The sequence below is a fragment of the Ipomoea nil genome, unplaced genomic scaffold, assembly GCF_001879475.1.
Source record: "Ipomoea nil cultivar Tokyo-kokei standard unplaced genomic scaffold, Asagao_1.1 scaffold1421, whole genome shotgun sequence".
Taxonomy (NCBI): domain Eukaryota; kingdom Viridiplantae; phylum Streptophyta; class Magnoliopsida; order Solanales; family Convolvulaceae; genus Ipomoea; species Ipomoea nil.
The window spans coordinates 5,563,165-5,588,625 of record NW_017617849.1 but is presented as its reverse complement, the minus strand read 5'-3'; the positions used below and the strand labels follow the sequence as shown (position 1 = coordinate 5,588,625).

Below are 25,461 nucleotides of genomic sequence, written 5' to 3'. Positions count from 1 at the left end.
TCAATGACTCACTAGATATAGTCAAATGTCGGTTCGCACAAGGGATCTGTCACTTTGAACATAATCCAAACTGTCACCGCCGAAATTTAAACATTGGTCTCTTCTCCTAAATACTGTCTTGTGAACCATTGAGTTAAACCCGTGCGGACAATATTGAATTACTCTACTCCCGGGCTCCTTCTAGCTCTCGGTCAAGAAGGTCCCAAAAAGATAGACAATTACAGCGTTAGTACATTCTCAAATCTTTTTGCTCATAACAACACAATCAATTCACATAAAATTGACAGTGCATGTACATCATATCAAAGGATATCCTGATAGACTGAAACTCTAACAGTACGTTGCTAATTAATCCAAATCTCAAGGTGACTTGGTATTATCTATCTATCCAATTAAGGCCACCAACATGAACTATTGTCTTACACAATTTAGGCAGTCCCTGGAACGTTAAATTCTTGAAAACACCGGTTTGAGGGTCATACGAAACAAGACCGCCATTTTTGTACTCTATGAGTATCTCCCCATTTTTCAGAACGCACAGAACCGTGAACGCCCTCCCAAACCGAACGTTCGTCCAAATTCCGTATGGTGTCAGATCCTGATTGCTGAACAACCTGAGTGGCGGACCGGGAGACGCTATAGCGTACTCCTTCACCCATGATTCCTTCACATCGTACACCTTCATTGCCCAGATTTCCAGGCTGCCGCCGTAGGAAGGCGGCGCGGTAAACGCCACTCCAAGGCAGTCTCTTACAACCACCAGATGGTAGCTGCAAAACCGGGCTGGATAGGGTGCGAACTCCGGCTTTTGGACCTCTCTGAATTGCTCGTCGGCGAGATCCAAGGACAGGATCAGCCTGTCCCTGCCAACACCATGGTACCTGTTAGCAAGAAAGAATTGAAGTATATGTATGTATGTCTGAATTAAAAATTGTAATTAAACTCATTTTGTGCATTGAAGTCAAATAACCAGTTATTGACTTGTAATAACCACTACCGAGTAGTAACCAACATTGCAGAAAGGTGTCAAGTCCTAGTTGGACATATGGAGGGCGTCTAGGCACCTCCTAGGCGGCCGAGCCCTAGTTGGACGTCTGGGCCCGGCACCTCCTAGGCGGTCGAGCCCTAGTTGCAGAAAGGTGTCAAGCCCTAGTTGGACATATGGAGGGCGTCTAGGCACCTCCTAGGCGGCCTAGCCCTAGTCGGACGTCTGGGCCCGGCACCTCCTAGGCGGTCGAGCCCTAGTTGGACGTCTCGTCTTAGGCGGCCGAGTAATATCACATGACTATCTGGCATCCTAGGCGGCAGAGTAATATCACATGAATTAGTCAGGCAAAAAAAGAGTGTCCAGTCTTTGGGGCCGCCCGAATTAAGGGCAGAGTTTGAACTCCCGACTTCTTTTATATAGATGAGAATATATAACCACTCACACCAACGAAGCTGGTTACCATTTTAGATAATTTGATAGTGAATATATAGTACCTTCCTAGTCGGGACAAACAGTGCCACCTTCCGTTGAACACGACTGACGATGACTTTGGGGCAATCTGATATGGCGTCTTGCCTATACTCCTCCATATGTTTCTTGCAAGGCTAAACACCTGAACATCTGATCTGTCATATCGCCGGAACCCAATCCTTCTCCGATAAGGCGATGGGGTGACTTGGCCGTGGTAAGTGTTAGTATACTGCACAATCCTGATCACTTTGTAGTCCTTGATCCCGGGGTGAAACCCGAACCCAATCACCACTTGCTGCTCTTCAAACTCCATGAATCTCGGCAGCACCTTGTAGTCTCCGGTGAAGGGATTGTAGACGCAGAGGGATTGGTTGAGGAGAGAATCCGACAAGCATAAAAGGCCGTTGCAGGAGCCCACGACGGAGAACTCCGGCATGGATGCGGCGAAAGGGATGTTGATTCTCCTCGCCTTCTGCGTCTCGTCGTCGAGATTTTGACCGGAAAGTTGAACGAAAGATAGCTGGTTTCTCAGGGGATAGTCGGAGTGGAAAATCAGGCAGGGATCGGCGTCGTGCGTGCGCGAGAGGTGGAGGTTAACGAGGTGTGGATCGCGCGAGAAGTGGTTGAAGGATTTGCAGGCGAAGCTGAACTGGACGAGAGATGTTATGGGGAGCCTGGAAATTATGTCCGCCATGATTTCTTGGGGGAGAGATTGGATGGAGTTTCTTGCCGCCGGCTGGTGATGTTCGTCGTCTGAACTGCTCCTTCGTTTCTTGATTTGCTTCTCGTCACTGGAATCCATGGCCGGAGATGAACCAAAGCGCATAGAGATTATGAATTGAAGATGATGGAAATTAATTAATTAAACCAACAAAATAATTTCAACAAAAATGGGGCAACCCAGTAAGTTAATTGGGTTACAAGCTCAAGTTTATGGTCCACTGAAAATATTTTCAAGAAATATGTTTGATGGGAATAATTTTATATAAGATAAAAAATAAAAAAATGTAAATGAATAAATTTAATATATTCTTAATCACCTTATTAAAGAATTGTACTTTTCTGGGATAAAATTCACTTTCTTAATTTTTTTCTCCTAAAAGGATGAATCTCCAATTTAAAGGGTCCTTGCTCTGACAAAATTTACTTTCTTTGATACCATCGAATGTAATTCTCATTTACTCGATTTTTTTTAAAGTTAAATATTGTATCAAATTTGTGAATAATTTTCTTACATTTTAAAAAACAATTGTAAAAATGTCTCTTGTATTTGCCCGACACGGCGGATAAGTAATTAATTACTCCGTACTTGTCACCTTCTAAAAGCATAAAAAAACGTCCAGATAATTAGGTATTTGTTATTTAATAATCCGGATAGCTGTAATATAACCTTTTAATTTGTATTTTATGCAGATTGTTGATGCTGACTTCCTTGTAAGGAGGAGAATCCAAAGGAAATTTGGACCCACAATAATTCATCATTCTGCTGTAATTTACTACCTTCATTTAGGATTATTAACAAAGTTTTCAAGGAAGGGTATTAACTTGATAAGTTTTAAAGTTTGACTCTTAGTAGAAGTGATTTATTGTCCTTTTTAATTTGAATTGATTAGTTATGAATAATGTTATAAAAATCACGCTTAGGTGTTAAACGGTAGACGGCTGTCTAAAGTCTAAACACCGACTAGGTCTAGCTATTTTTTCGTGTTTCTGGAAATGGGTTATGTTGCTCAAATAGAATGTCGTTTTTAGTAAAATAACCCTAAATTGTTTAGATCTGTAACAACCCCAAAAATGTACAGAGTAATAAAAAAAAATTGAAATCAGGTACTCCAAAAAAAAACATGTGAAATTATGAGTTGCAGCTACAACTTGTTAACATTTTTTTTTTTTTAATGTTACTGGCCCTATTACATCGTAGTATAACTTGTTAACATGCTATTATGGATAAAAGAAAACTAAGAGAATATAATGATTTATTCACATTTCTGAACCCAAAAAAAAAAAAAAAAATGATCACAACTGTGCTTATACAAACATTCATCTCTGTCATTTACTTACAACACGAAAAAAGAGGCTCAAGAATCCCTTTCACTCACATCACATTTACAGAATAGAAAACCCCGTGGCTTAACAGATATGGTTACAATTAGCTCTACACTACAAATTTAAGAACCAACACCTATCTATAGACACTACAGAATGGATAATCATATTCAGATCAGCACTTACAGAGCCATAAACCAATGTTCATTGCAATGTTGAAAAAATCGCTAGGCGCGATTTTTGCAACACTGGTTCATTGCCATGTGGCTCCAAGTATACAAACCCGTGCAGATGGGAACTCGACCCGAATGGTTTGTCTGGTCCGGGTGCCATTGCAGTGCAGTTTCTGAACCAAACAGGACGGGATCACTACGCATGGCTGCTTCAGGGATGCGACCACGTTAGCAACAAAACAATTGACAACACATTCGAGCGTATATATATACAGTTGCAGAATCTATCTTCTTTACGCACCCTCGTGAAGTTATGAACAAAAGGTTGAACGGAGAAAGTAGAAAAGCTACTTACCCCGGGGGGTTAGCATTCGTTCCTGGAAACGAGTTCATTCAAGATAGTACATGCACATCACCGACATTAACAATCCCCTGCAACAACATACTAATATTTCATTTTCAGTTCATAAAAATACAATAAGGGCTTATGTTCGTTGAAATTTTTTTAAGAAAGGGGAGAGTTACCACATGGGACAAAAGGCCAAGTGTAGTCTGACCGATGCTATGAAGCAGTCGATAGCCACAGCAAAGTCAAAAGTCAGATGCTCGAACAGTCTAGCTCCTTTGGTTTAGATACATAATCATCCTGATCCAAAGAAACGCGCCAATGCTGAATATAGCTGCCCTTCGTCGAATGGTTTTGACACATAATCATCCATCCCGCATCTCATACACTCTTCATTCGATGCTCTAATAACATCCGCCGTCATTGCTAATATTGGCAAACGCCAATGAGCCAGTTTGCCAGGAACGTCAACCAATATCTCGCCACAATTTATTGTTTCTCTATATTCGTTCTCGAGCCTGCGGATTTGTCGAGTAGCCTCGAACCTGCACGATGGCAGTATGTCACGGTAAAACGAGTAGCAAAAGTCGGTTCTAGGCAATAGGACTAATTTTAACACGAAGATATAAGATGAAGTAGAATATAATACTATACCCATCCATTTCGGGCATTTGGAGGTCCATAAAGCAAGCGTCGAAGTTGTGAGGTGGCTTAAGAAGAGCCAAAGCAGCCTTCCCGCCATCGACACAGGTCACAATCGCGCCATATTTCTTCAAGGCACCTTCTGCCACTCTTCGATTTACGACATTATCGTCCACCACCAAAATTTGTTTGTCTTTCAGCAGATTTCCAAGAGTCGAGGGTTTTGGCATTGTCACTTGCCTCTTATACGTAAAGCCAGTAGCTTCTTGCAAGCATGACGCCAAGACACTCAACCGAATAGGCTTTATTAATACGTTATCGACTAGCCCATCCGATTTAAGCTGATTGCATTCTGTCGAGCTCATTTCTGTTGCCAACAGAAACAGTTTTGGCGTGGCTCCATTGAGAGTCGTTGAGCCATATGGCCTAAGACCCTTTAAAGAATTCTCCGTATCCCAGTTGTCTTTATCAATGAAAATCATGACCAAATGCTCGGGTTCACTGCAAAGGAATCCTAAAAATGAAATCTTTGAACACTTTCTTGAAAACAAGCTTATTATAGAAAGAAAATTACCTTGTCTTTGAACAAGTAGATAGATATGAACATGCATGATCTACCGTGGAAGTTATCTCCACGTTTAATCCCAGCCTTTGAAGGTGGTATCTGGTGACTTCAGCTCGAATTCTTTTGCCATCTATCACCAATGCCCTTAGCCCGTGAAAGTCTAGAACGCCTGGATCGTATTGTTGCCACTTGGCTTCTACCGAACCTCGTTGGTCTCTTGAAAAGGCGGCTGTGAAAGAAAAGGTACTCCCGGTGCCTGGCTCACTGAAGAATCCGATCTCCCCGCCCATAAGGTCCACCAAATGCTTGCTGATGCTCAGCCCTATTCCCGTCCCTCCATATGTTCGAGATGTTGAACTATCAGCCTGCATAAAAGGCGTGAAAATGCGGCCTTGTGCTTCGAGAGAAATTCCAACGCCCGTATCTTCAACACTCACTAACAACTTGATCTTGTCGCGTTCTTCCCCGCTAATCTTCTTGAAATTCTGCCAACTTCTCCATCTGTCAACTACCGGGAACCCGCTCAACGTGTTGAAAGATCTGTTCGTCGGGTCTCGAACGAGGGATAAGCTCTGTGTCAAGACTTCATCCTTCACATCAACCGGGCACCTCACTTCATCTGCTAAATGCACCGTCACAAACACATGCCCCTCTTTGTTTTTCGTGAACTGCAATATGAACAAGAGTTCTTATATAATTAAGATCGTCTATTCGTCTATAGTTTCCTATTGGGCAAAAATATGAAATAACGGGCAAACCTTGATTGAGTTTCCAACGAGATTCACGATTATTTGCCTGAACCTTCCGGGATCTCCAACAACCGTTTCTGGGACCTGATCAGAGACATAAGCAGCCAACTATTCTCCCCCGGAGAACATTCAAACCATGGTAAGAATCATAGCAGAAAAACAGCTGGAATAATATATGAACATACGTAAAGTTATAAGAGACGGGGAGTTCCATTTCGTACCTCAATCCCTTTCTCATGAGATCTTCCAGATGAAAGTGATAAGACATTATCAAGAACAGCTCGCAGATCAAAAGATACAGCTTCCAACTCAAGATGTCCCGATTCAATCTTAGCCTGATCCAATACCTCATTGATCAAAGATATCAAATCCTTCCCACTAGCATGAGCAGTCTGGGCAAAGTCCCGTTGTGTAGCATCGAGATTTGTATCCATGAGCATCTGAAGCATGCCTAACAATAACGAAACATATTATGTCAGTTATTACCCAAATCATGGATAACAGGAGTCCTGGATTAAGAGATTATGTACCTAAAACACCATTCATTGGGGTCCTGATTTCGTGAGAAACTGTAGCAAGAAACTGCAGAAGACGAAATGCTCATTAAAATTTTAAAAAAGAACTCTAGAAAAGCCTCGAAGGAAATCGAGGGGTAATTGAAGCATGTGCTCCATCTGAACTAAAAGCCTAAGCTGATAGTTGGATTTCACATTAATGGTTATATGCTCAACAGGGGTACCTGGGATTTTGCAATATCTGCAGCCTCAGCACGATGTTTGAGATTCATCATCTTCTGATAATCATGCTCAAATTTGGCAATCCGAGCTATTGCAGCGTGAAATATATGACCAACAAGCAAGGTGATTACAAGAACACCGATCGAAGCTCCTATTGCTATCCAGGGCGGGGGAGGTTTTTGCTTGAACCTATGAGCAACGCAAGCAATCAATTAAACAAATGTACGGTTAACTACACTTCTCATGTATCGAATTCTACACAATACTAACCTGCAATGCATCTCATGCTTCCGAGCAGGATCTCCAAAGTCAAGGTTGCTAACATGCAATAATTCTGTCTCGGTCTCATCTGTACCGTACATTTTAATTGGAGAATACGTGTTCGTTGTATCATAAACATTTACAACAATAGTGTGTTTGCTCGCAAGTTGGTGAAGAAGCTTCTCGACTAACGAGGGGACATCGTATGATGCACCAATATACCTTTATCAAAAGAAAGTAATTAAGTCATAAAGAACAATAAAATTACTTAATCTAAGCTCTATACAAGAAAAGCAGATGATCTACCCGACAGTAGCATTAATACGTTGATCTGGGGTAGCATCGGGAGCAAGATGAGTGTTATATACAGCAAACGTAAGTACTACACCCAAGTTATTGGACTTCAATAACTTAAAAGGCGATGTCAAGACTCCCTTCCCAGATGCCCTTGCCCGCAATATGTTTTCACGGTCTTCCTGTAAAACAGTAACAACAGTAACTAAAAGCAGTAACCCCAAAGGATGCTGATTGCTCAGTGCAAGAAAAAACACACCTTTCCAGACATCATATCAATCGAGACAATATGGGAGACAGTTTGTTGAGAAAATATGACTGGCGCATATTCATCTTTATCAGGAGCACGATCCAAATTCCCAGGCATATATTCTTGGGCCAAAGTTTGATCCTCAGATTCCATTTTCTTAATTGCCCATCCATGTTGCCTCTCAAAATTTTCTCTTTCTGAGTGGAGAACCCTTAGAGCATAGGCAACACCGCTTGTGAGTGGCCTCTCGAAAGCTGTTCTCTCAGTGTATTCTTCAAAAGTTTTCTGCAACTTGTAAGGAAACAATATCAGGGTCGGGTATTATAGCATGGAAAATAATCAAATATACTCTTTGCAGCCCCGAAGCTAATGAAGAACCAACATCACCTGATCTATAGCCGAAGGTTGCTTTCCATGGTGAAAGGTGGAGACAAGAATAGCCAAGGCATGAACATGGTTCATGCTGACGTTAAATTGATCCTGGAGCATTCGTGCCCGTTCATCACACATGCTCGCCAGTGTTTCTTTCCTCCAGAACATGATGTCTTCATTCATGTACCAGAATAAACAAATGGATCCTATCACACCAGATAATACGAAAGTAACGAGAAGCTTTTCCCACAACTTTCGAGAAACTCTAGAAGCAGCATGGGCTTGCTGTTGTTGCAAGTGTTGTAGTAGCTGAGGTTGCTGAGAAGATTCTTGCTGCGAAACTAATTTCTGCTGTTCATTTCTACCAGATTCTGCACGTAACCACCGCAGTTTCCAGCTCACAGCAATGCCAAGAAGGATCCACCAGAATATCTTGGTGAAACAGAAGGCTATATCCTTACACTGATCCCCTAGTGCTCTCACTTTCAATGTTTCCTGATGCAAGTAAATGATATAGGAAATATAAATTTGCCAAATCTTATCTTATCAGGTCATTTTATTACAAATATATATATGCTTTGGATCCCATGAGAACACACCCCAGGAGAAAACTAAGAACAAATCTCAGCCTTGCATCTGTAAAAAATGCAGTGGCATTTTTGTAATTATCATCAACTTCACTATGCAAACTTGAACACTTAAATATGCAATCTTTAACAACTAAATATGCAAACCTGGTAAATTTTATAAAATAAATGAAAAGGCTAAATTTTAAATCTAAACCGTAAATGCTAGATGCTAAGCAGTAAAAAGTGAACCACTAAACCAAATAAAACCAAAAACGCAGTCATAAACTCTAAAATGGAAACTCTAAGTGCAATGTACTTTCGCATTTTTGCAAGTGCAATCTTTTAGTACTAAATGTGCAAACCTGGAAAATTCTGAAAATTGCAGATTTTAGTGTTCAAGTTTGCATAGTAAAGTTGGTGATAATTACGAAAATGCCACTGCATTTTTTTAAAAAAAATCAGATCTGGTCCATCTAATTTTTCCAGATGTAAGGTTGAGATTGGTTCTTAGTTTTCTCTTACAGGTAGATTAAAAGGGAACATCTACAGAATCAATTCAAATGTGTGACACATTGAGGCACTGTGCACCCATGCGAGAGGAAGCAACTATTCATGCCACAACATCTAGCAAACTAGTGCAACGGGTAAAAGGGCTTTAAAAATAAAATTGCAGAAGAATTAGTTCCTGGAATATATATCACAATAAGGAGGAAAGAGGGAAAATACAAAGTTCAATTGTCCTAGCAAGCGAAGCAAACCAAAAAGAACTAAAAGATGTGATTATTTTTATTTTCATGGCACATGATGCCATGATGGTCAAGACCATCGTTATCCATCTAAAAGAACTCTGTACCTTTTCACAAAACTGATGGTCTGATGAAATTGAAGATGATGTCTGTTGTAGTACAGAGTCAATATTCCTAAAAATGTTCTCATCTGAAACAGGACACTGGCCATAAGCCTCTAGTTTCTCTCCCAATTTGCATTTTTTCTCATAAACTTGGTTTTCTGAAGTTAGCACTTTGAGAACACAAGTAATAGTGTTTTTAAGGCTTGATCCATATCTGGGACTTCCGCTACATTTTAACAATGAGATCTGCAGAATAGAAATTAGTAACAAGAAATGTATTAGACTAATATTTGATCATCAAGACTAAGACAAGGAAAATCAAGTAGAAAATGAAAATTCTCAAAATCGACAAAATTTGAATCTAAGAATTCAGAAATTATCTTATTCCTATTTGCTACTAGATTCCCAAAATGCTTTCAAGGGCTGAGACAATGTCCAATATATGGCCCCAGGTCTATGCCGCCTATCCTTCTATCAACCCAAACCCACGTCCATTCCCTCTTTATAGAACATTCAAATGCCGCCCCATGATTTTATCATAAACAGTCCTAATTATACTCATCATAATAATAATTCAAAATGTCTCTCTTGATAAGTAAAAGGATGCCATAAAAATCATACACAACGAAAGCAAACTTTTTTAACCGATAACAGTTCTACGTTGAAATTAGGGATTCATCACTTTCACCAATTACACAAAAGCTAAATATTATGAAAGAAGCCTTAAACCTTGTTCACTTTTTCTTTGGAATCAGTATTCTAATTTCCCAGTTTAACTAAATTCAACTTCAAAGTGATGTTTCAATTAGTTAGGACTCCCAGCAGTGAAAGTTCTAATCTTGCTAGTTTAGTATGATGAACAAGATCTTAGAACAGCATACCCAACACCCAAAAAAAGGAAAAACTGTCTAAGCATATAGAGATATGACATTAATTGAGTCTGGAAATTTGAAACAATGAAGAGCTGACCTGATCTGTATCAAGAAAATAGGAAGCCAGAGCATGAATTTCTTCCCTGCTAACATTGAAATGTTGAAGCAAAAAGTTGGTGGTATCTCCATCCAAGTGTGGGGGGGGCTCTACCTTCTTCCTCCCCAAACTCCCATAAGAGGAACTAATCAACAAGCAAATGAATCCAATGGCAACAAAAAAGAGCCACAGAAACAAGAATTGCCTCCTCCTTGGACTTGGTCCATGCTGGGATTCTCTTGGCTTCTTGAGCCTGAATTTGGAAGAGAAGCCTCCCTTCATTCCATGGCTTTTACAGTTCATAGACATCTTCACCAAAACCCAATTACACATATTCAGATATAGCCTTGAGAACTTGAGACCAAACTCATTCACAGCAGAGAAGCTCATCAAAAGTCAATATGATATTAATTGACCCCTCAAATTCAGTCAATTCTTCCGCACACCAATTTCATTACACCAACCAAAAAACACAAATTTTTAATTCTCTCTCTCGGAGTAAATAATAAGCGTATAGTGGACCACAAAATAGGGATAACCAACCCGATTAGTCAATTCAGAAGCGTGTAACCAACCAAGTATGCTCACAAACTGGAACAACAAAATCCCATCAAAGCCTTACCCGTTTTGGAGAGCAAAGAGGAAGAAGGAAAGACAAGCACGCCAAACCAAAAGATGTTATTTTTGTATGCTGTGGAGGAATCATTAATACAACAGAAGAAAAAGAAGCCCATTTTCTTTTCTACATTCAGAGAGCCTTCCTCACAGCCCTGCTTTCTGTAGCATACACCACCAAAGAAAGAGAAAGAGAAGCATCAAGATCGCAGCTTTTTTTCAAGAAAATCTCGTAATCATCTTCCACTGTGAAAAATGAGATGGATGAAACCCAATCCAGTTGGTTTCACTGCAAATCCAACTGGAATCAATAATAAGAATGGGGATTAAAAGTCTCTCTCTCTCTCTCCAGTTTGGTTTTGAGGAGCATATGCTGTGGTGGTGGGTACATCATTATCTCATCATCCGGTGGGAACTTTAGGAGAACCCAACAAAACAAAAATGAAAACAATAAAAAAATAATAATGCAAACTATTTCACCATTTTTCTTTATACTGTACTATATTAAGGTAGTAAATTTTTTCATCCCTTTTCCAAACAATTCTTGTCTGAACATGTTTATATGTTATTCTATTGGAGAAAATATTTGACCATTTTTTGTTTAATGAATAATACAATCATGAATCCCATGTTAGCATATCATTAAAAAATTAAATTAAAATTATAATTTATATTTGCGTTTTCACTCATCTGAAACTAGGATGTTCTAAAAAGACAGAAGTTTCACAGCAATGTTGCTTTTTCTGCCTCTGACTGCTTTCTTTAGTTTCTAGGCTCTAGCCGTATGTGTATATATAACATCCATCTGTATATAATAATCTTGTTGCATACGTATCTATGTATACCGTACCTGCATGAACATATATATATATATATATATATATATATATATATATATAGAGAGAGAGAGAGAGAGAGAGAGATAAAGTTAGACAGAGAAAGGAATGGTGAAAAAAGGGTGGTTATGGAAAGAGCCAGTTGTTGCTGGCTCAGCTCCTGCTCACATGGGGAAGAGGAAAAAAATACATATATAATAAATATAAAAGTGTGTTTGGTTCGCACATAAAAAATAGATCCGGAATCGGAATAAGAATCAAATACTTTGTAATGATGAGTTTTGGTAAAAGTATTTTGCATTTTGATAATGTGATGAAATTAGAATGATTACCAATATTGATGTTTGGTTATGTATAAGAATAAAAGTTTTAAAAATATAAAAATAAAAAATTAAGACAATTGATCATAATATAATGATGTTCAATACACCAATATGAACAAAAAATTAAATTGCACAACAAAAAAATCAAAATAAAAATTTAAAAGCACTAATCCAAACATAAAAATCAAATTACCATGGAATGATACATTTTTTATTTAGGGAATGAGATTCTTAATTGAAGGGATTATCAAGTCTCATATTTGTATTTTAAAAGTTATCAACAAAACAATAATAATGTATAAACTCATGAACCTAACTACCTAACACACCTTAAATATAGAAAGGGTTTATTAATACCAATTCGTACCAATAAATTTTCACACAATACTATTATATCTATTATCGAGTATATACCAATATAGGTAAACCAAATTAAAAAATTATTATCAATAAGGTGTAATATAATAATATTAGTATCTAAAAGAGTACCAGGCTACTAAATACTTAAAGGTTATAAATTTAATTATTATTAACACCCTCTTGGTTAAATTTATCACATAAGATTAACCTTCTTATGATCAATTTGGTCATGTTATTACTAAGTAGGGCCTGAGGCCCCTTGCGAATTCGTAAATCTAAGGAGCATGTCATAACAAAAGGATGTGACAATCATAAGATTTCAAGTCGTCTCTCACTAAGAGCAACCTATTAAATTATAAGTTCCATTTATTATTCAATTTGTTAATTATTTAGTTTGTGAAAAATATTTGACTATGAATTGAACTAAAATTTAAAGGAAAATAAATTATTAAAAAAATTAATTACAATGTTCGGTTGGTGAAACTATACTTTTTCATCCAACAAGAAAAAATAGCATTTTTTTTTTCAAAATTGTAAAAATTGACTTTTTTTAAAACCATTTTCAATAGCTAAACAGACTCGAGTCCCTCAAAAAATATTAATTATCGAACGACATTTTTTTATAAATATTTTCGTAGAATATTATTATTAAGGAAGAAAAGAGCATCTTTGCTTTAGGAGGATTCGGCCTACGGGGCGAGGAGACATGGGCATCACAAGGAAAGATCGGGAATTACTCGGGAACATATGGGAGATGCTAAAATGCGCCATCATACGTGGGATGGTTATCCTACACTTTATTCGAATGACATACGAGGATGGGGGCATCTAGGGTAGTGTTTGTCGGTTATGAACCCCTCTGACTTATCCTTTTGTTTGGGAATTATTATTATTTTTAATTTATATTTAGAGGGAATAAAATAAAGGGCAAAGGGTAGTTAAAAGGAAATGCACTAATTAAAGCAACATTAAACTAATCTAATTATACCAATGCCATGATTAGAAGATTCCCTTTTTTTATTTGGAATTTTGGACACGCTTCAGTGTTTAATTGATTTATATTCCATGAACGTTGCCATTTCCCTTTCATTAAAAGTAAAAAAAACATTCAATGTATGCTTAAACTTTATTCATGTCAAGAATTCATCGCCCACAAAAATATCACGTTTTTTTATACTCAATTTTTTATTCCCATATACTCAATTTTCTAATTAGACGAAATAGTTGAAAATTTGATTACTAAAATAATAAATTATTGTGAATGTTGTAAGTCAAACACACTTAATCATAGAATTCTTTAATTATTTGGTTGTCATATACTACTTAAAACCAATTGATAATAAGTAAGTGAAAATTAATCGTTTAGTCACATACATCTCTTCATTGTAAGTTATAATATCACGTCTCAAATCGAGCATGAGCTGAACTCGACCAATCTGGTAAACGCACAACATTTTGATACATGATTTTAAATAGATTCACCAGCAGTTCTGATTTTGTATGAATGAATCCATATCCTTTTAAGTGAATACATTAACTTTGTAGGGTTATATACTTACATGCTCAAAATAGCTAGCGAACAAAATATTTTGGATTTTTTTATCAGTTAAAGTGGACGGTTTTTTATTTTTTATTTTAAAATCTAATTGTTGTACTCGCCTATCTAACTTTTTATCCACTGTATATGTTGATTGAAAATTTTCACTCACTATTTTTAGTGTTTTATGGTGGGTAAAATCCCCCATTAAAAAAAAAAACGTTTTTCTTTACTTTTGGATGAATGAAATAAATAAATAAATAAATAAATAAATAAATAAATATATATATATATATATATATATATATATATATATATATATATATATATTGTTTTTGAGATCCGCCAACCAACATAGTATGAGTCAGGGCTAAAGAAATTTGATTTGCAAGCTTTACAAGCTAGCCCGTCAAGTGAATTGGCATGTATTAACACCCCTACTTATATATATATATATATATATATATATATATATATATACATACATACATACATACATATATATATATATATATATATATATATTTATTTATTTATTTATTTATTTATGATGGATAATGAAAGTTATTATAAATTACATTTAAAAAAAGAGTTAATACCATCCAAGATCCTTCGAGTATAGTAGTTTTGTCACGATTAGTCATAAACTTTCAAATTGACCATATGTGGTCCTTCGACTTTCAAATTTAACCATTAGTGGTCCAAGTGAACCACCTATGGTCCTATCAAGTGGACCACGACTGGTTAAATTTCGAAACTTGAAGGACCATGGGTGGTTAACTTGGACCACGAATGGTTAAATTTAAAAGTCGAAGGACCACAGATGATCAATTTGAAAGTTTAGAACTAAACGTGGCAAAATCATTATACTCGGAGGACCTCAGATGGTATTAACTCATTAAAAAAAATATTGTTTGTTTTCAAATTGTTTGCAATAAATAATTTAATATGGTTAAATTAGGTGAATGATTATTTATAGTTATTACAAATTTATGAATTGACAAATAATATTATAGTGTATCATTTAATTACATTTATTAGCTCACCTAAAATAGTACAAGGTTTAAACAACAAAAATACAAATAAAACTATTTTTACGTTATGTGCTATAACTTTTCATATTACTTGTAAACTCCTTGTAAATATTTATCACAATTTTATAATATATTTGTCATTTAAATATCCATCATTGAACTAACCATGAGTACTATAAACGTTTATTATATTGGAATATTATACGTCCAACAATTATTGCATATAATGGCTCATCTAGAATATAAAATAAAAGTACTATAATTATTATATGATGAAAGTTAATATATTACAATTGCTTATTATATAAGGGAAGGGATGGATAAAACAACAAAGTTAAACAAAATTATATCTAGCAATGGCAACAATGTGAGCAAATAAATTTAAAATGTGGAGGATGATTAAAGATCTTAAGGTCAATAAAAGAAGAATTATGATAATTGATTATCTAATGTGCATAAAAATTAAATTTGTCTCCCTAAGAATATGTATGAATGTGCATGCACTAATACAGAAAATAGTTACTATGACGTTTTTTTTATACATATGCGTCGGTTTTACGTATATAACCGTCGTATATACATCTATTTAAAAATTTAAAAAATTAATATAATATATACGACGGTTGTTTACTATAACCGCCGTATATAATATTTTATACATCAGTAAATTAAAAATCGACATATATTAGGTGACGTGTAGTATTACATTTATGAGTAGGGATCCCCAATGCAATCCCTTATCACACCTTCTGTTGTAATCATTCTTTTGACACTTTAATTTCATCAATGTCTTTTCAAAAAAAAATTCATCAATGTTAACTTTAAATGCCAAATGAGGCAAATTTTCCCATCGAATAAGAATTTATCTCTTGAGCTAAGGACAAGTTTATCAATGGTGTCCCAAACTTCATTAATTGTATTACAATTTGAGTATTAATGTATTTCCTTTTCAATATTGTTAATTAATATAATATCAACATATCACCTAAATATATTGGGAAGAATATTGTGTTACCTAGAGTTATAATATCTAGGTAAAGTCAAATATTAATAGCCAATTTATTACACAAAAGGAAACTCAATATTTGTGCGACACAATTGAAAAGTACATAACCATGCAAAATATTTTATATAGGGATGCATGTCTAATAATTCAAAGCCTAGCACAACGTAGATAAATGACTTAGTACAGGGCAATGAAACATAAGCACACTATGCATTACATGCTAGATTATGCCACCCACATTTTTTATAGTGTCCAAAACTATAAGACAAATTGTCTAAATATATATAAATAGCGAGTCTTAACACTCAATATACATGCAATCATTTACAATTACATAAAAACTCTAGTAATTTGTAAACTAGTTCTCACTTGTAACTTGAAAACCTTTGTGTTATAATATGTCCTATTTCTATTAACTCACTTGTTAATCAAAATTTTCAACACTATATACATATAACATTACAATAAAATAGTAGAACTACTTCTTTAGCTTGACACCATAAAAAAAAAAAAAAAAACACATAGTTTTTTTTTTTTCTTTTTTCACCACGTAAAAATCTTGAGTTTCATTTATCACTTACTGCTCTTCACTCATTAGTATTAATTGGACTATCAGCCCGACAATTAACACTAATCTTAATTATCCCATAAATTTACTTTCTGTTATTTTTTAAAATTATAATAACTAATATTTTGGTAGAATTTGTTTGGAAAATATAAAGTGAATATTCATTGTGAGTGCAAAATGGTGAATGTCCCATAAAATTTTGACATTTAGCTTTACTATATGATAGGTGGCTCCACATAGTTCCAAAATCATTGAAGTCAGGTCGAGGAGCCAAAAAGAAGTCGGGCCGCACGCAAAATTCCAAATCGCCGATTTATTCAGCGCATTGAGAACCGTGACCTAACAGCTGGGCCCCGCGACAGCTAGGCCTGGCGAATCATCTTTGTAGACATCTGTAGGAAAAACCCCGCGAGAGCAACTCAGATCGACACGTCAACGTCGTCACTCTGGGTCCCACTCACGACTTCCCTCCCTCTCCCCCCAATAAAAATATCTGCTTTTTCATTTTTTTTCTCCTAATTCTCTCCCTCTCCCAATATTTTTCCATTACATTTTTTATTTAATTATTTGTATTGTACCAAAAAATAAAAATTTATTCACCAGCGTTTTGGTGGGTCGGACGAGGTTTTTTTTTTTTTTTTTTTTTTTTTTTTTTTTTTTTTTGGTTTATCCATAGTATATAATTAAGAAATTGAGAATGAATTTTAAATAAAATAAAATATTATTATATGCCGTTATGTAGAACAAATCTTATATACAATAATAAAGTGTTCATACAGAATAAAACTTTTATCACAGCTTATAGTTTTACTAATGGAAAAAAAAAGAATAAATATTACGTAAATTAAGTAAAGAGTTTTACTATATAGACTCCCAAAATTTACTCCATTATTTATACTCTCTGAGGTGGCAAACCAGGATTCGTTATTTTCATCATGTGGGTCCACTGAAAAGTATCTACATCAAAAGCATGTGAGAGGGAGTACAAGTTGGAAGTTTAAAATGGGAGTACACCAAGTATTTTCCTTAAATAAGGAATAAAAATAATATTACTCTAAATTTTAATTGATTGATTGTCGAAGAACAAATTTTTTTTTTTTTTTTTTTTTTGAGTATTGCTGACAATCAATTATAACGCGTCACCTCAAACGAGATTTTTCTAGTAAGAAGACTAGCAACATTTTTCTTGAGGATGACAGAGCAAGAAGATAGAAGCAGGAGGAGTTATTCAACACAACCACATTAACTATGTAAAGGTTCCTTCAAACGTTGTTCCACAACATTGAATCAAACGAATTACAATAACAGAAGCAATGTAAGAAGTATTTTACACTCATGGAGGTTTTCTATTAACTTAAATTGGAGCTACACATTCTTGAGGATTTCCTGCACTTTAGAGAGAAGCACTTGTGTAGGGTCCTCAATGCTATTGCTTTTTGTTGCGCGGGGATTGTCTTGGAGCTTCATCTTCTCGAAGAGGTATTGTCTCTCGGCCTCGGCCTCGCTCAGCCTGAGTTTAAGGTATCTACACGCGTATTCCTCCTCGGATTTCTCGTACTTTGCAAGAGCAATCCTCTGTATCCTTTCAGCTTCTCGTCGTGCCTCATCAGCTTTGGTCTGAAACATGTCAGCCTCGGCTTCTTTAAGTCGAACAATGCTCTCGAGATCATCTATCTGCTGTCTTTTCTGCTGCCTCTCCAGCTTCAGTTCTGCCGCTTCCTTTTTCTTCTCCTCTAGTTCTTGGTCACATGACTCGTAAGCTAGCCGCGCTTTCTTGATCATCCTCAGCTTTTCTTCGGCCACCATTTCCAATTTTCTCACCGCTTCCTGCACTACTTCTGAAATTTGGCCGCACGCCTCTTGTGCAGGGACCATCCTTCCATTATTCTGGGCTTCAAATTTCCTCGATGAGTCCATCTCGAGCTCTGTGAGAAAGTGAGTACATTAATCAAAATAACCATATACTCGATATTCTATTATTATTTCATACTAACTCACTTACTATGATCTATCTACTTTCCAATAATTTACCTACCTAATCAAAACTATCATTGAAAGTGGGAAAAAGGTGGTTAACGAAAAAGGAAAGTAATAAAGTACTCCGTATATGTAAACAACTTCAATGCTTCTGAATGACGTGATTATTTGAACATAGAAAGTTCAGATGTAGCATGGAATAAGCATCTTGCTGTAGTAGGATAGTTTTTTTTTTGAGAAAAAGATGAAAACTTCATTAAGCATTAATAAGGGATGAGATACAGGCCGGTGGCACAGAGAACCACGAACCTAAGCCAGACACAGAATCGGAAGCCCGTGCTAAGACATGAGCTATATGATTCGCTGACCTGTTGACATGGCGAACATAGAAGTTCCCAATGTCTGATAGTTTAATTACACCGTGAAGAATTTTATCTAGGTACTATTAAACTAGCAGAAAGCAATCGAATTCAAGTTCTCCACAATCGGGCTATAGTGATCAGTCAGCATAGATATATAAAATATAAACATCTGCCACGGTGAGCATACATAGCATAAAAGGTAATGCAAGTATCCCGAACTGTCAATAGTTAATGATTGTGTGGATATGCTATCAGAGGATTAAGGCAATGGATGTACCTTGGAAGAACATCAAAATGACTTTGCAAGCAGTTGCCTCCCCCACTCCCTCCCTCAATCTGTCCATGAGTTCCTTGCACTTCAAAAAGAGTCTCCTTCCCTTTGTGTCCTCGCTACCATGGAAAATCCTACTCACGAAATCAAGTTCTCTCAGCAACGATTCCCTATCCCAGGTTGGTGCGCAGTGTTGGAATACATCTTTCACCCAGCCTAAAAGCTCAGATGTCTGGTTGCATGCTCGACATCTAAAAAGCATTTCAGCCGAGCCAGTGGCTCCAATGGCAGAATGTCCCATGCCAATTTGTTTGTCGCGAATTGCACAGTCAGTGTGAGTCCAATGGGAGCATGAATCACAACCAATCCAACGGCAGGTGTTCACTTCGAAATCAAATTTGTGGCAAATCAGACACATGCAAAGGTTGCAGAAGCCTCTTCTATTATTGCATATCTCACATGCACACTCGTCCGCTGGCAGCTGGCTTTGGCACGCTATATTCCTGCACCTCTTGTAGGTGAAAATCTCAATCAGGGAAGTCTGCGAGAGGCTAACACTCGGATGCAAGAACGCCTGGATCCCCATGCTTAAAGCAACAAGAACTTCAAGCTGAACCCGGTGAGCTCTTATCAATGCATTGGCAGTCAAATCAGACCTACTCTGTACCAGTCTCTGCAACGCCATAAACTCATCCCTCTGTTGAGAACCTCCATTCCCCTCAAGCATCACTCGCAGGGAACCCTTGATCTCTTCCAAATACTCATCAGGAAGCAAGTACATTCTCTCTGACACAACATCCACTCTCTCTCTGGCTATATCCAGCAGAGAAACCTTGTTTGAACTAGACAGTCTATGCACAACAGACTGCTCATAAACCCCATTTTCCACTCTATCACTCCCAACCTCCAATTTACTAAGCCTAATACCAGATGCAGGCCGTGTATCTCCAGACCCAGCACTCTCCGCAGGCATCTCCCGTGTCTGATCGGGATTTGATCCGGGTAACAACATATTCAATCACAGAATCAAACAGCCTTGAGGAGCCTTCCCTCTCATACAAATTAAAGCCTACAATCAACAGGACATCAATCAAACACGTAATAGGCAAGCAAACACATATACACATCCAATTATCAACCAAACATCAGCAACAAGCTACAGCAGTGAAACTTATGGAAACGCAAATTCTACACCACCGTGCAATTTTAATGAACATCTATACGACTATACATACAGATTACAGAATTGATTGGAAATGAGAAGTAGATAACAAGTCAACTGAAGCAAAACTCAAAAGTAAACATTCCGACCGACGGAGAGGGAACAGAGGACGATAATAGACGGAGAATTGATGATACTCACCCAGCTCAGACCAAGATTAATGCCGTGCTTAGTTTAGGGATCGTTTCGGGGAGAAAGATTGCGTTTTTTCTCAGGCGGAAATATATAAAAAGCCCTATAAATGTCATCCGTTTTTTGTTGGCGTTGACCGAGTATTGGTACGATGTTGCCTACGAAATTTCCAGCAACTTGCTTAGAAAATTGTATCACTACAGAGTAACTGGGTCATCATCAATTCATCATTCATGCTCCTCAAGATTCTTTTGAGTGACCGAAGAATATTACTCATTTTTTATTCTCTTAACTTTTACTAGTCAGTAAAAAATTGATCACAACTCAACTTAAGTTATCAATAGTTAATCAACTCAAATCAAGAAAATAAATAGACCGTTCTTATTAAAGTGAAACTTGTAATATTGTAATATACTAGATTTATAGCTCGAAAACAAGAGAACCAAAATCGCGATTTCTCCTTTATATAAAACTCAATGCATATGAAACAGATGGTAGTGGTTATTTTATGAGATAATTGAAGATGGAGATACACAGTACAATGGAAAAAATGTTAGGGTGATCATGGAGGACCATGTCAACAAATGAACCCAGCAGTAAAAAGATGGGAATTTTCAGTTTATAAGTTATAACAATTAAGTTTCTCTGCCAAAATTTTCTCCACCACCAGGAGAGTATGAACTGCAAACAGGCTGATACAACAGCTATCTCCACTCAAATGGTGAGGCACAAAGTGTTATATAAGGGCAGCAACACCAAACTGTTGCATCTCTCTGAGCCGCCAAACCGGATAAATTGCGCCCTCTCCAACCTCTTCTGGATCCACCAGTTGCATCGCCCAAGCGTAGTATACAGTGTGAATCGCGTCCTGATCAGAAGGCGGAACCAGAGTTGGTGAGATTAAAACAATTATTCTATTCAGAATCCAAGAATGTGAGGAAAAGATCTGTGAACTAGTCATGATGCTCAACACGCCCCCCTCACGTGTGCACGTGTGCGGTGGGTTCCAAGTAAACCCATGACCTTTGGTCTAGCTCTGATACCAAATTAAAGCATGTACTCCATCTCAACTAAAAGCCTAAGCTCATAGTTGGATTGCACATTAATGATTATATGCTCAACAATCTCAACTAGTTCTGTGAATCTTGATGCATGAAGATTTGAAATTGTCGCAAAAATCATAATAACGGTACTTCATAAATTACCTTCCCCCCTTCGGCTATGGATCCCAGTTTATCGCGTAGACAATAGACCTGCTGTGTTTGGAACTGTGACACGATCCCAAAAAAAGGAAAAGAACCAATCAGTATTTCAGTCATCTTCATCGATCTTTCCCCTGGGCAGGGAAAAAGGAGGATATTTATCCAAATGTCAGAAATAGACTGATAAAATGTGTGTACCGCTAAAATGATTATGGGAGTTTCTCCCATCAATTTTGTCTCTCGAACTTCAACTTCAGATATATGAAGTATCTGCATAAATAGGAGGATTATATCAGCAAAGTGAATTACTTTATGTCGAGATAAACATAAACTAAACCAGAATTGTGTCATAACTCGTAACGTGTATTCTTACTTTATTATCGAAAACATAACCCTGGCTGTTGAAAGCACGATGCTCCGCTTTACACCGCTCAATCATCGTGGAGCTACAATATTTTTTCAGTACTTCGATGTCTCCCTGAAAACAGTTAATTATTGTTTTAAATAGGCAAAAAACAAAAGCTACAAAAAGGAGCCATTGATGTAAACAACATAATTAGGGCCAAACGATTCATAAGCTATTCTGAGATTTTATCAACTCACTTTATAGAAACCCTCAAGGACTGGTCTGATCACTTCTTGAACCTCCACAACAAAATCTGGTAAAGAGAATGTCCTAGAAGAAACCCACTTCAGATTAACACAACACATTATTCAGAAACCAGGAGCAATAAGAAGAAAAAACAAGGCACGTTAGCATACGGATCTCTGCGGCATATTTCCTTAAATGACGTTGCTGTACTTGACTCCCCAAAGACGGTTTCATTTAAACTGTTGCATCGAAATGGAAAATTATTAATTCTTCGTATAAACACTAACTATATATACAACCCTAAAAACAGGAGAATTATAACATACTCTTGGATTTTGTGAACCACAGGATGATCACTAGTCTCCCATCTTTCCCGAATATCCTCTGCAATCTGCCATTTCAGCACATACACCAAATCAATTAACAGACATATTGCAAGAGAGTCAAAAACATGTAGCATCTAGAAAGAGTTAATTCCACCAGAAGTCCATTGTTTTTGGTGACAATTCCAAATTTAACCCCAGACTATCGTTTTTGCCATTTAACATCCCAGACTATTATCTTTTGGAATTTGGAAACTTTTAGTCCTTATGACTTTCTATTTTTAGTAAGGGCATTTTTGTCTCTTCATATTTTTCTTTTGTTATTATATGTGCGCAAGTATTGATGTAGTGTAAAACCCATATCCAGCCATCCAGGCAATGTTGAAAAAATCGCTAGGCGCCTGGGGACCGCCTAGAGCGCCTAGGACGCCGACTGCCTAGGCGCGATTTTTGCAACACTGCATCCAGGTTTAGCCATATATAAGGCCTTAAGAGCAGCTTCCAATTTTTACTATAAAATACAAACATTATGTTAGGATTCAGTGTTTCAACGAACCTCTTGACTCTTTGAAACTACAGGTTCACTTGCTCCCCTGATGTGCTTAAAGAGGGGGTGGCCTTGCATCTGAGAAGAAGAATAACTGATATCAATCTTGAATTTTGGAAAGGCCAATAAGATTATACTGACACATCCAATTCAAAGACTATGAGTGCATAAGTAAATTACTTTTTCCTTGAAAGCCTCCCAATTCTTACTCCATCTGGATTTTTTCGAGGGTAAAACAACAACGTCAGTCCTTGTGCTCCGCTGAATGTTTGCTTGTGGGGATTCTACAGGAGCTTCAAGGTGTTTCCTCTTGCTTGCAGTACCTTTCAATTCATCCACTACAATAGCATACCCCTTCTTTGCTAAGTCAATCGGTTTTGCTTCCCTTAGTTTCTGGATGGATGGCGAGACTTTTGAAGTAAAGGAAGAAGCAGCATACCTAACCTTGCCAAAAACTGTTTCTGCAGTATCACGAATATCAGATTGCTGCTTTTCTCCCGTAGAATGTTTTGTGTCTTTGGAATTTGAGCTGCAACTGTCAGAGTTAACATTTGATCCTCGAGATTCTTGCTTCTCAAATTTAAAAGTTTCTTTGACCTACAAATAATAGAGAGTACTTAATTATCCACTACTCAGTAAACACCAAACACACCCCCGTAACAGAGGCAAGGCAAACTTGATATGTACAAACCTCTTCTTTAGCAGCAGAAACCTTTTCCTCAACATTTGCATAAACCTACAGCAAAACATGTAAGAAATCAGAAGGAAACAACTAGCACACCATATTGACATTAGTTGCTAATCAGTAATCACAATTAACGATATAATCCCTTTGATACTGAAACACGCTTAAAATATTGGGAGTACATATTAACAACTGATTTTACAGTTCTTAGAAGAATCATCACTTTGGCAACAACTTTAACTCAAATTTTGCTTGCAATCTAAGCAATGATTGATTTACTTCATTAAGCAATACAAGGAGCCTGCATCTCTACCTTTTTCACCGTAGACTCAGCCTCTGTCCAGACACCATCCACATGCTTGTATAACTGCTCGGTAGTCTGCTTTGTTCTGCATTTTCCAATTCACCATATCAGGTTCTAATACGAAATTCCCACCAGCCTTAACATACAACATTATGTCTCTAATCAAGGCCAGAGCATTTTACAATTCATAGTTATATTTTAAGTCATAAGCTACCTTGTTTTTAGATCTTCCTTAACTCCTTTCAGTTCTTCTGCTTTCTCTTTCAGTTCCTTGACTGACTGTTGGAATTCCTTGTTTCTGCAACCCAGACAATTGAGAAACGACTTGAAAACAGAAGCAAATACAAAAACACTCATAAAATTTACTCAACCAAAGTACGAATGATAAGGCTCCCTACTTTAACAGATAATTAATATTAACATTCTAAACTAAAGAGAACAAAATGCAACTTTTTCTTTTTCTTTGTTGGTTCTCTGTATTTATGATAAAAGCAAATTAACAATAACAAGCCCCTACCAGGACTATGTGGTCCAATGGTATCCGGGTTGGACTTCTATTTAGAAGGTTTTGAGTTCGAGCCTCAGTGGAGGCATTATTAGCTCTTTGTGTTTCAGTAGGTTGAGAAAGTATATGAACAGATACTACAATGTAATAGAGCTAGTAACATTCAAAAAAAAAAAAAAAAACAATAACAAGCCCCTAACAACTTGAACCAGTAAGAGTTGATCTTGCTAGCCCAGGTTCTGAGCATACATTTACCTTAAACAAACATATAACACCATTAAAACAATCCAAGATACAAACTTTAAAATCTAAAACCAATAATTCAAGTTAACAAAGGTACAAAACTAAGCAATTCCCTCTTTGAAAGAACTTTTACCTGTTAAACTCGCCTTTGAATTTCTGAGAGAACTCATTGAATACACTGAATTGGCGATTACCCGCGTAGCCATATGCCTGGACCAACCTTAAACTTGTTGCGCCTCTACCCACCTACACGACGTAAAAACAACATTTTTACTTGGGAAAAAAGAAACAGAAAAGAAAACGAAAACACAAAAAACACAAAAGCAAAGAAACCTGCTGAGGTACTAATAGCTGATGGATAATGGGTCGTGTTTTGGAGAACAAAAAATCCCGAACTAATTTTCTGCTAGCCATTGGAGGCTGCGGATGAATGTGGGTGTTCTGTATAGAATAGAGAACAGAAAAGTCTATTGGCAATGCCTCGCTCCCAAGAAAGAAAATTCGAAGTCGGTGGGTTTGGGTCTTTGCGAGTTTG

The 25,461-nt window shown here is 36.9% G+C and overlaps 4 protein-coding genes across 8 annotated transcripts; all 4 read right to left on the bottom strand.

Moving 5' to 3' along the window:
* Positions 1 to 253: 253 nt before the first annotated feature.
* LOC109187260 (F-box protein At3g07870-like) lies at positions 254 to 2,376 on the bottom strand. 2 transcript variants are annotated; one of them, XM_019337427.1, is made up of 2 exons: positions 1,483 to 2,376; positions 254 to 863 (listed from the first exon to the last, which is right to left on the bottom strand). In XM_019337427.1, exons 1-2 carry the CDS (start codon positions 2,283 to 2,285, stop codon positions 377 to 379), a joined length of 1,290 nt encoding a protein of 429 aa, XP_019192972.1. In that variant the 5' UTR covers positions 2,286 to 2,376; the 3' UTR covers positions 254 to 376. The 2 variants fall into 2 exon arrangements, with proteins under 2 accessions (XP_019192972.1, XP_019192971.1); XM_019337426.1 differs by having other exon boundaries at positions 254 to 881; positions 1,483 to 2,375.
* A 1,657-nt stretch (positions 2,377 to 4,033) lies between these two features.
* LOC109187615 (histidine kinase 2-like) lies at positions 4,034 to 11,359 on the bottom strand. 4 transcript variants are annotated; one of them, XM_019337847.1, is made up of 15 exons: positions 10,905 to 11,359; positions 10,283 to 10,591; positions 9,317 to 9,559; positions 7,910 to 8,389; positions 7,532 to 7,807; positions 7,285 to 7,454; positions 6,988 to 7,200; positions 6,720 to 6,906; positions 6,511 to 6,562; positions 6,202 to 6,431; positions 5,990 to 6,088; positions 5,241 to 5,899; positions 4,679 to 5,167; positions 4,204 to 4,569; positions 4,034 to 4,123 (listed from the first exon to the last, which is right to left on the bottom strand). In XM_019337847.1, the coding sequence occupies exons 1-14, from the start codon at positions 10,986 to 10,988 to the stop codon at positions 4,320 to 4,322; spliced, it is 3,741 nt and encodes a 1,246-aa protein (XP_019193392.1). In that variant the 5' UTR covers positions 10,989 to 11,359; the 3' UTR covers positions 4,034 to 4,123; positions 4,204 to 4,319. The 4 variants fall into 4 exon arrangements, with proteins under 4 accessions (XP_019193392.1, XP_019193391.1, XP_019193393.1 ...); XM_019337846.1 differs by having other exon boundaries at positions 4,034 to 4,110; XM_019337848.1 differs by having other exon boundaries at positions 4,034 to 4,110; positions 10,283 to 10,717; positions 10,826 to 11,358.
* A 6,430-nt stretch (positions 11,360 to 17,789) lies between these two features.
* Positions 17,790 to 20,711, bottom strand: LOC109187618 (OBERON-like protein). The gene is made up of 3 exons (XM_019337853.1): positions 20,535 to 20,711; positions 19,178 to 20,241; positions 17,790 to 18,486 (listed from the first exon to the last, which is right to left on the bottom strand). Exons 2-3 carry the CDS (start codon positions 20,181 to 20,183, stop codon positions 17,927 to 17,929), a joined length of 1,566 nt encoding a protein of 521 aa, XP_019193398.1. The 5' UTR covers positions 20,184 to 20,241; positions 20,535 to 20,711; the 3' UTR covers positions 17,790 to 17,926.
* A 253-nt stretch (positions 20,712 to 20,964) lies between these two features.
* LOC109187619 (mitochondrial import inner membrane translocase subunit TIM44-2-like) lies at positions 20,965 to 25,461 on the bottom strand. Its single transcript, XM_019337854.1, has 14 exons — positions 25,260 to 25,461; positions 25,060 to 25,172; positions 24,393 to 24,476; positions 24,188 to 24,263; positions 23,881 to 23,925; positions 23,370 to 23,786; positions 23,199 to 23,267; positions 22,646 to 22,710; positions 22,490 to 22,558; positions 22,331 to 22,403; positions 22,101 to 22,205; positions 21,926 to 21,997; positions 21,731 to 21,793; positions 20,965 to 21,393 (listed from the first exon to the last, which is right to left on the bottom strand). Exons 1-14 carry the CDS (start codon positions 25,338 to 25,340, stop codon positions 21,262 to 21,264), a joined length of 1,464 nt encoding a protein of 487 aa, XP_019193399.1. The 5' UTR covers positions 25,341 to 25,461; the 3' UTR covers positions 20,965 to 21,261.

Bases quoted from the DNA above. Each gene is read 5' to 3' on its own strand.
- LOC109187260 (XM_019337426.1), bottom strand. From the start codon at position 2,285: ATGCGCTTTGGTTCATCTCCGGCCATGGATTCCAGTGACGAGAAGCAA. The intron at 882-1,482 runs GTACTATATATT...TCTTGCTAACAG, and splicing joins TGTTTGTCCCGACTAGGAAG to GTACCATGGTGTTGGCAGGG.
- LOC109187615 (XM_019337847.1), bottom strand. From the start codon at position 10,988: ATGATTCCTCCACAGCATACAAAAATAACATCTTTTGGTTTGGCGTGC. The intron at 9,560-10,282 runs GTCAGCTCTTCA...TCTATTCTGCAG, and splicing joins ATTTTCTTGATACAGATCAG to ATCTCATTGTTAAAATGTAG. The intron at 6,563-6,719 runs GTACCCCTGTTG...CGTCTTCTGCAG, and splicing joins CAGATATTGCAAAATCCCAG to TTTCTTGCTACAGTTTCTCA.
- LOC109187618 (XM_019337853.1), bottom strand. From the start codon at position 20,183: ATGTTGTTACCCGGATCAAATCCCGATCAGACACGGGAGATGCCTGCG. The intron at 18,487-19,177 runs GTACATCCATTG...ACTTTCTCACAG, and splicing joins CATTTTGATGTTCTTCCAAG to AGCTCGAGATGGACTCATCG.
- LOC109187619 (XM_019337854.1), bottom strand. From the start codon at position 25,340: ATGGCTAGCAGAAAATTAGTTCGGGATTTTTTGTTCTCCAAAACACGA. The intron at 24,477-25,059 runs GTAAAAGTTCTT...TCTGGGTTGCAG, and splicing joins TTCAAAGGCGAGTTTAACAG to AAACAAGGAATTCCAACAGT. The intron at 22,711-23,198 runs GTTCGTTGAAAC...CTGAAATGGCAG, and splicing joins TAGTTTCAAAGAGTCAAGAG to ATTGCAGAGGATATTCGGGA.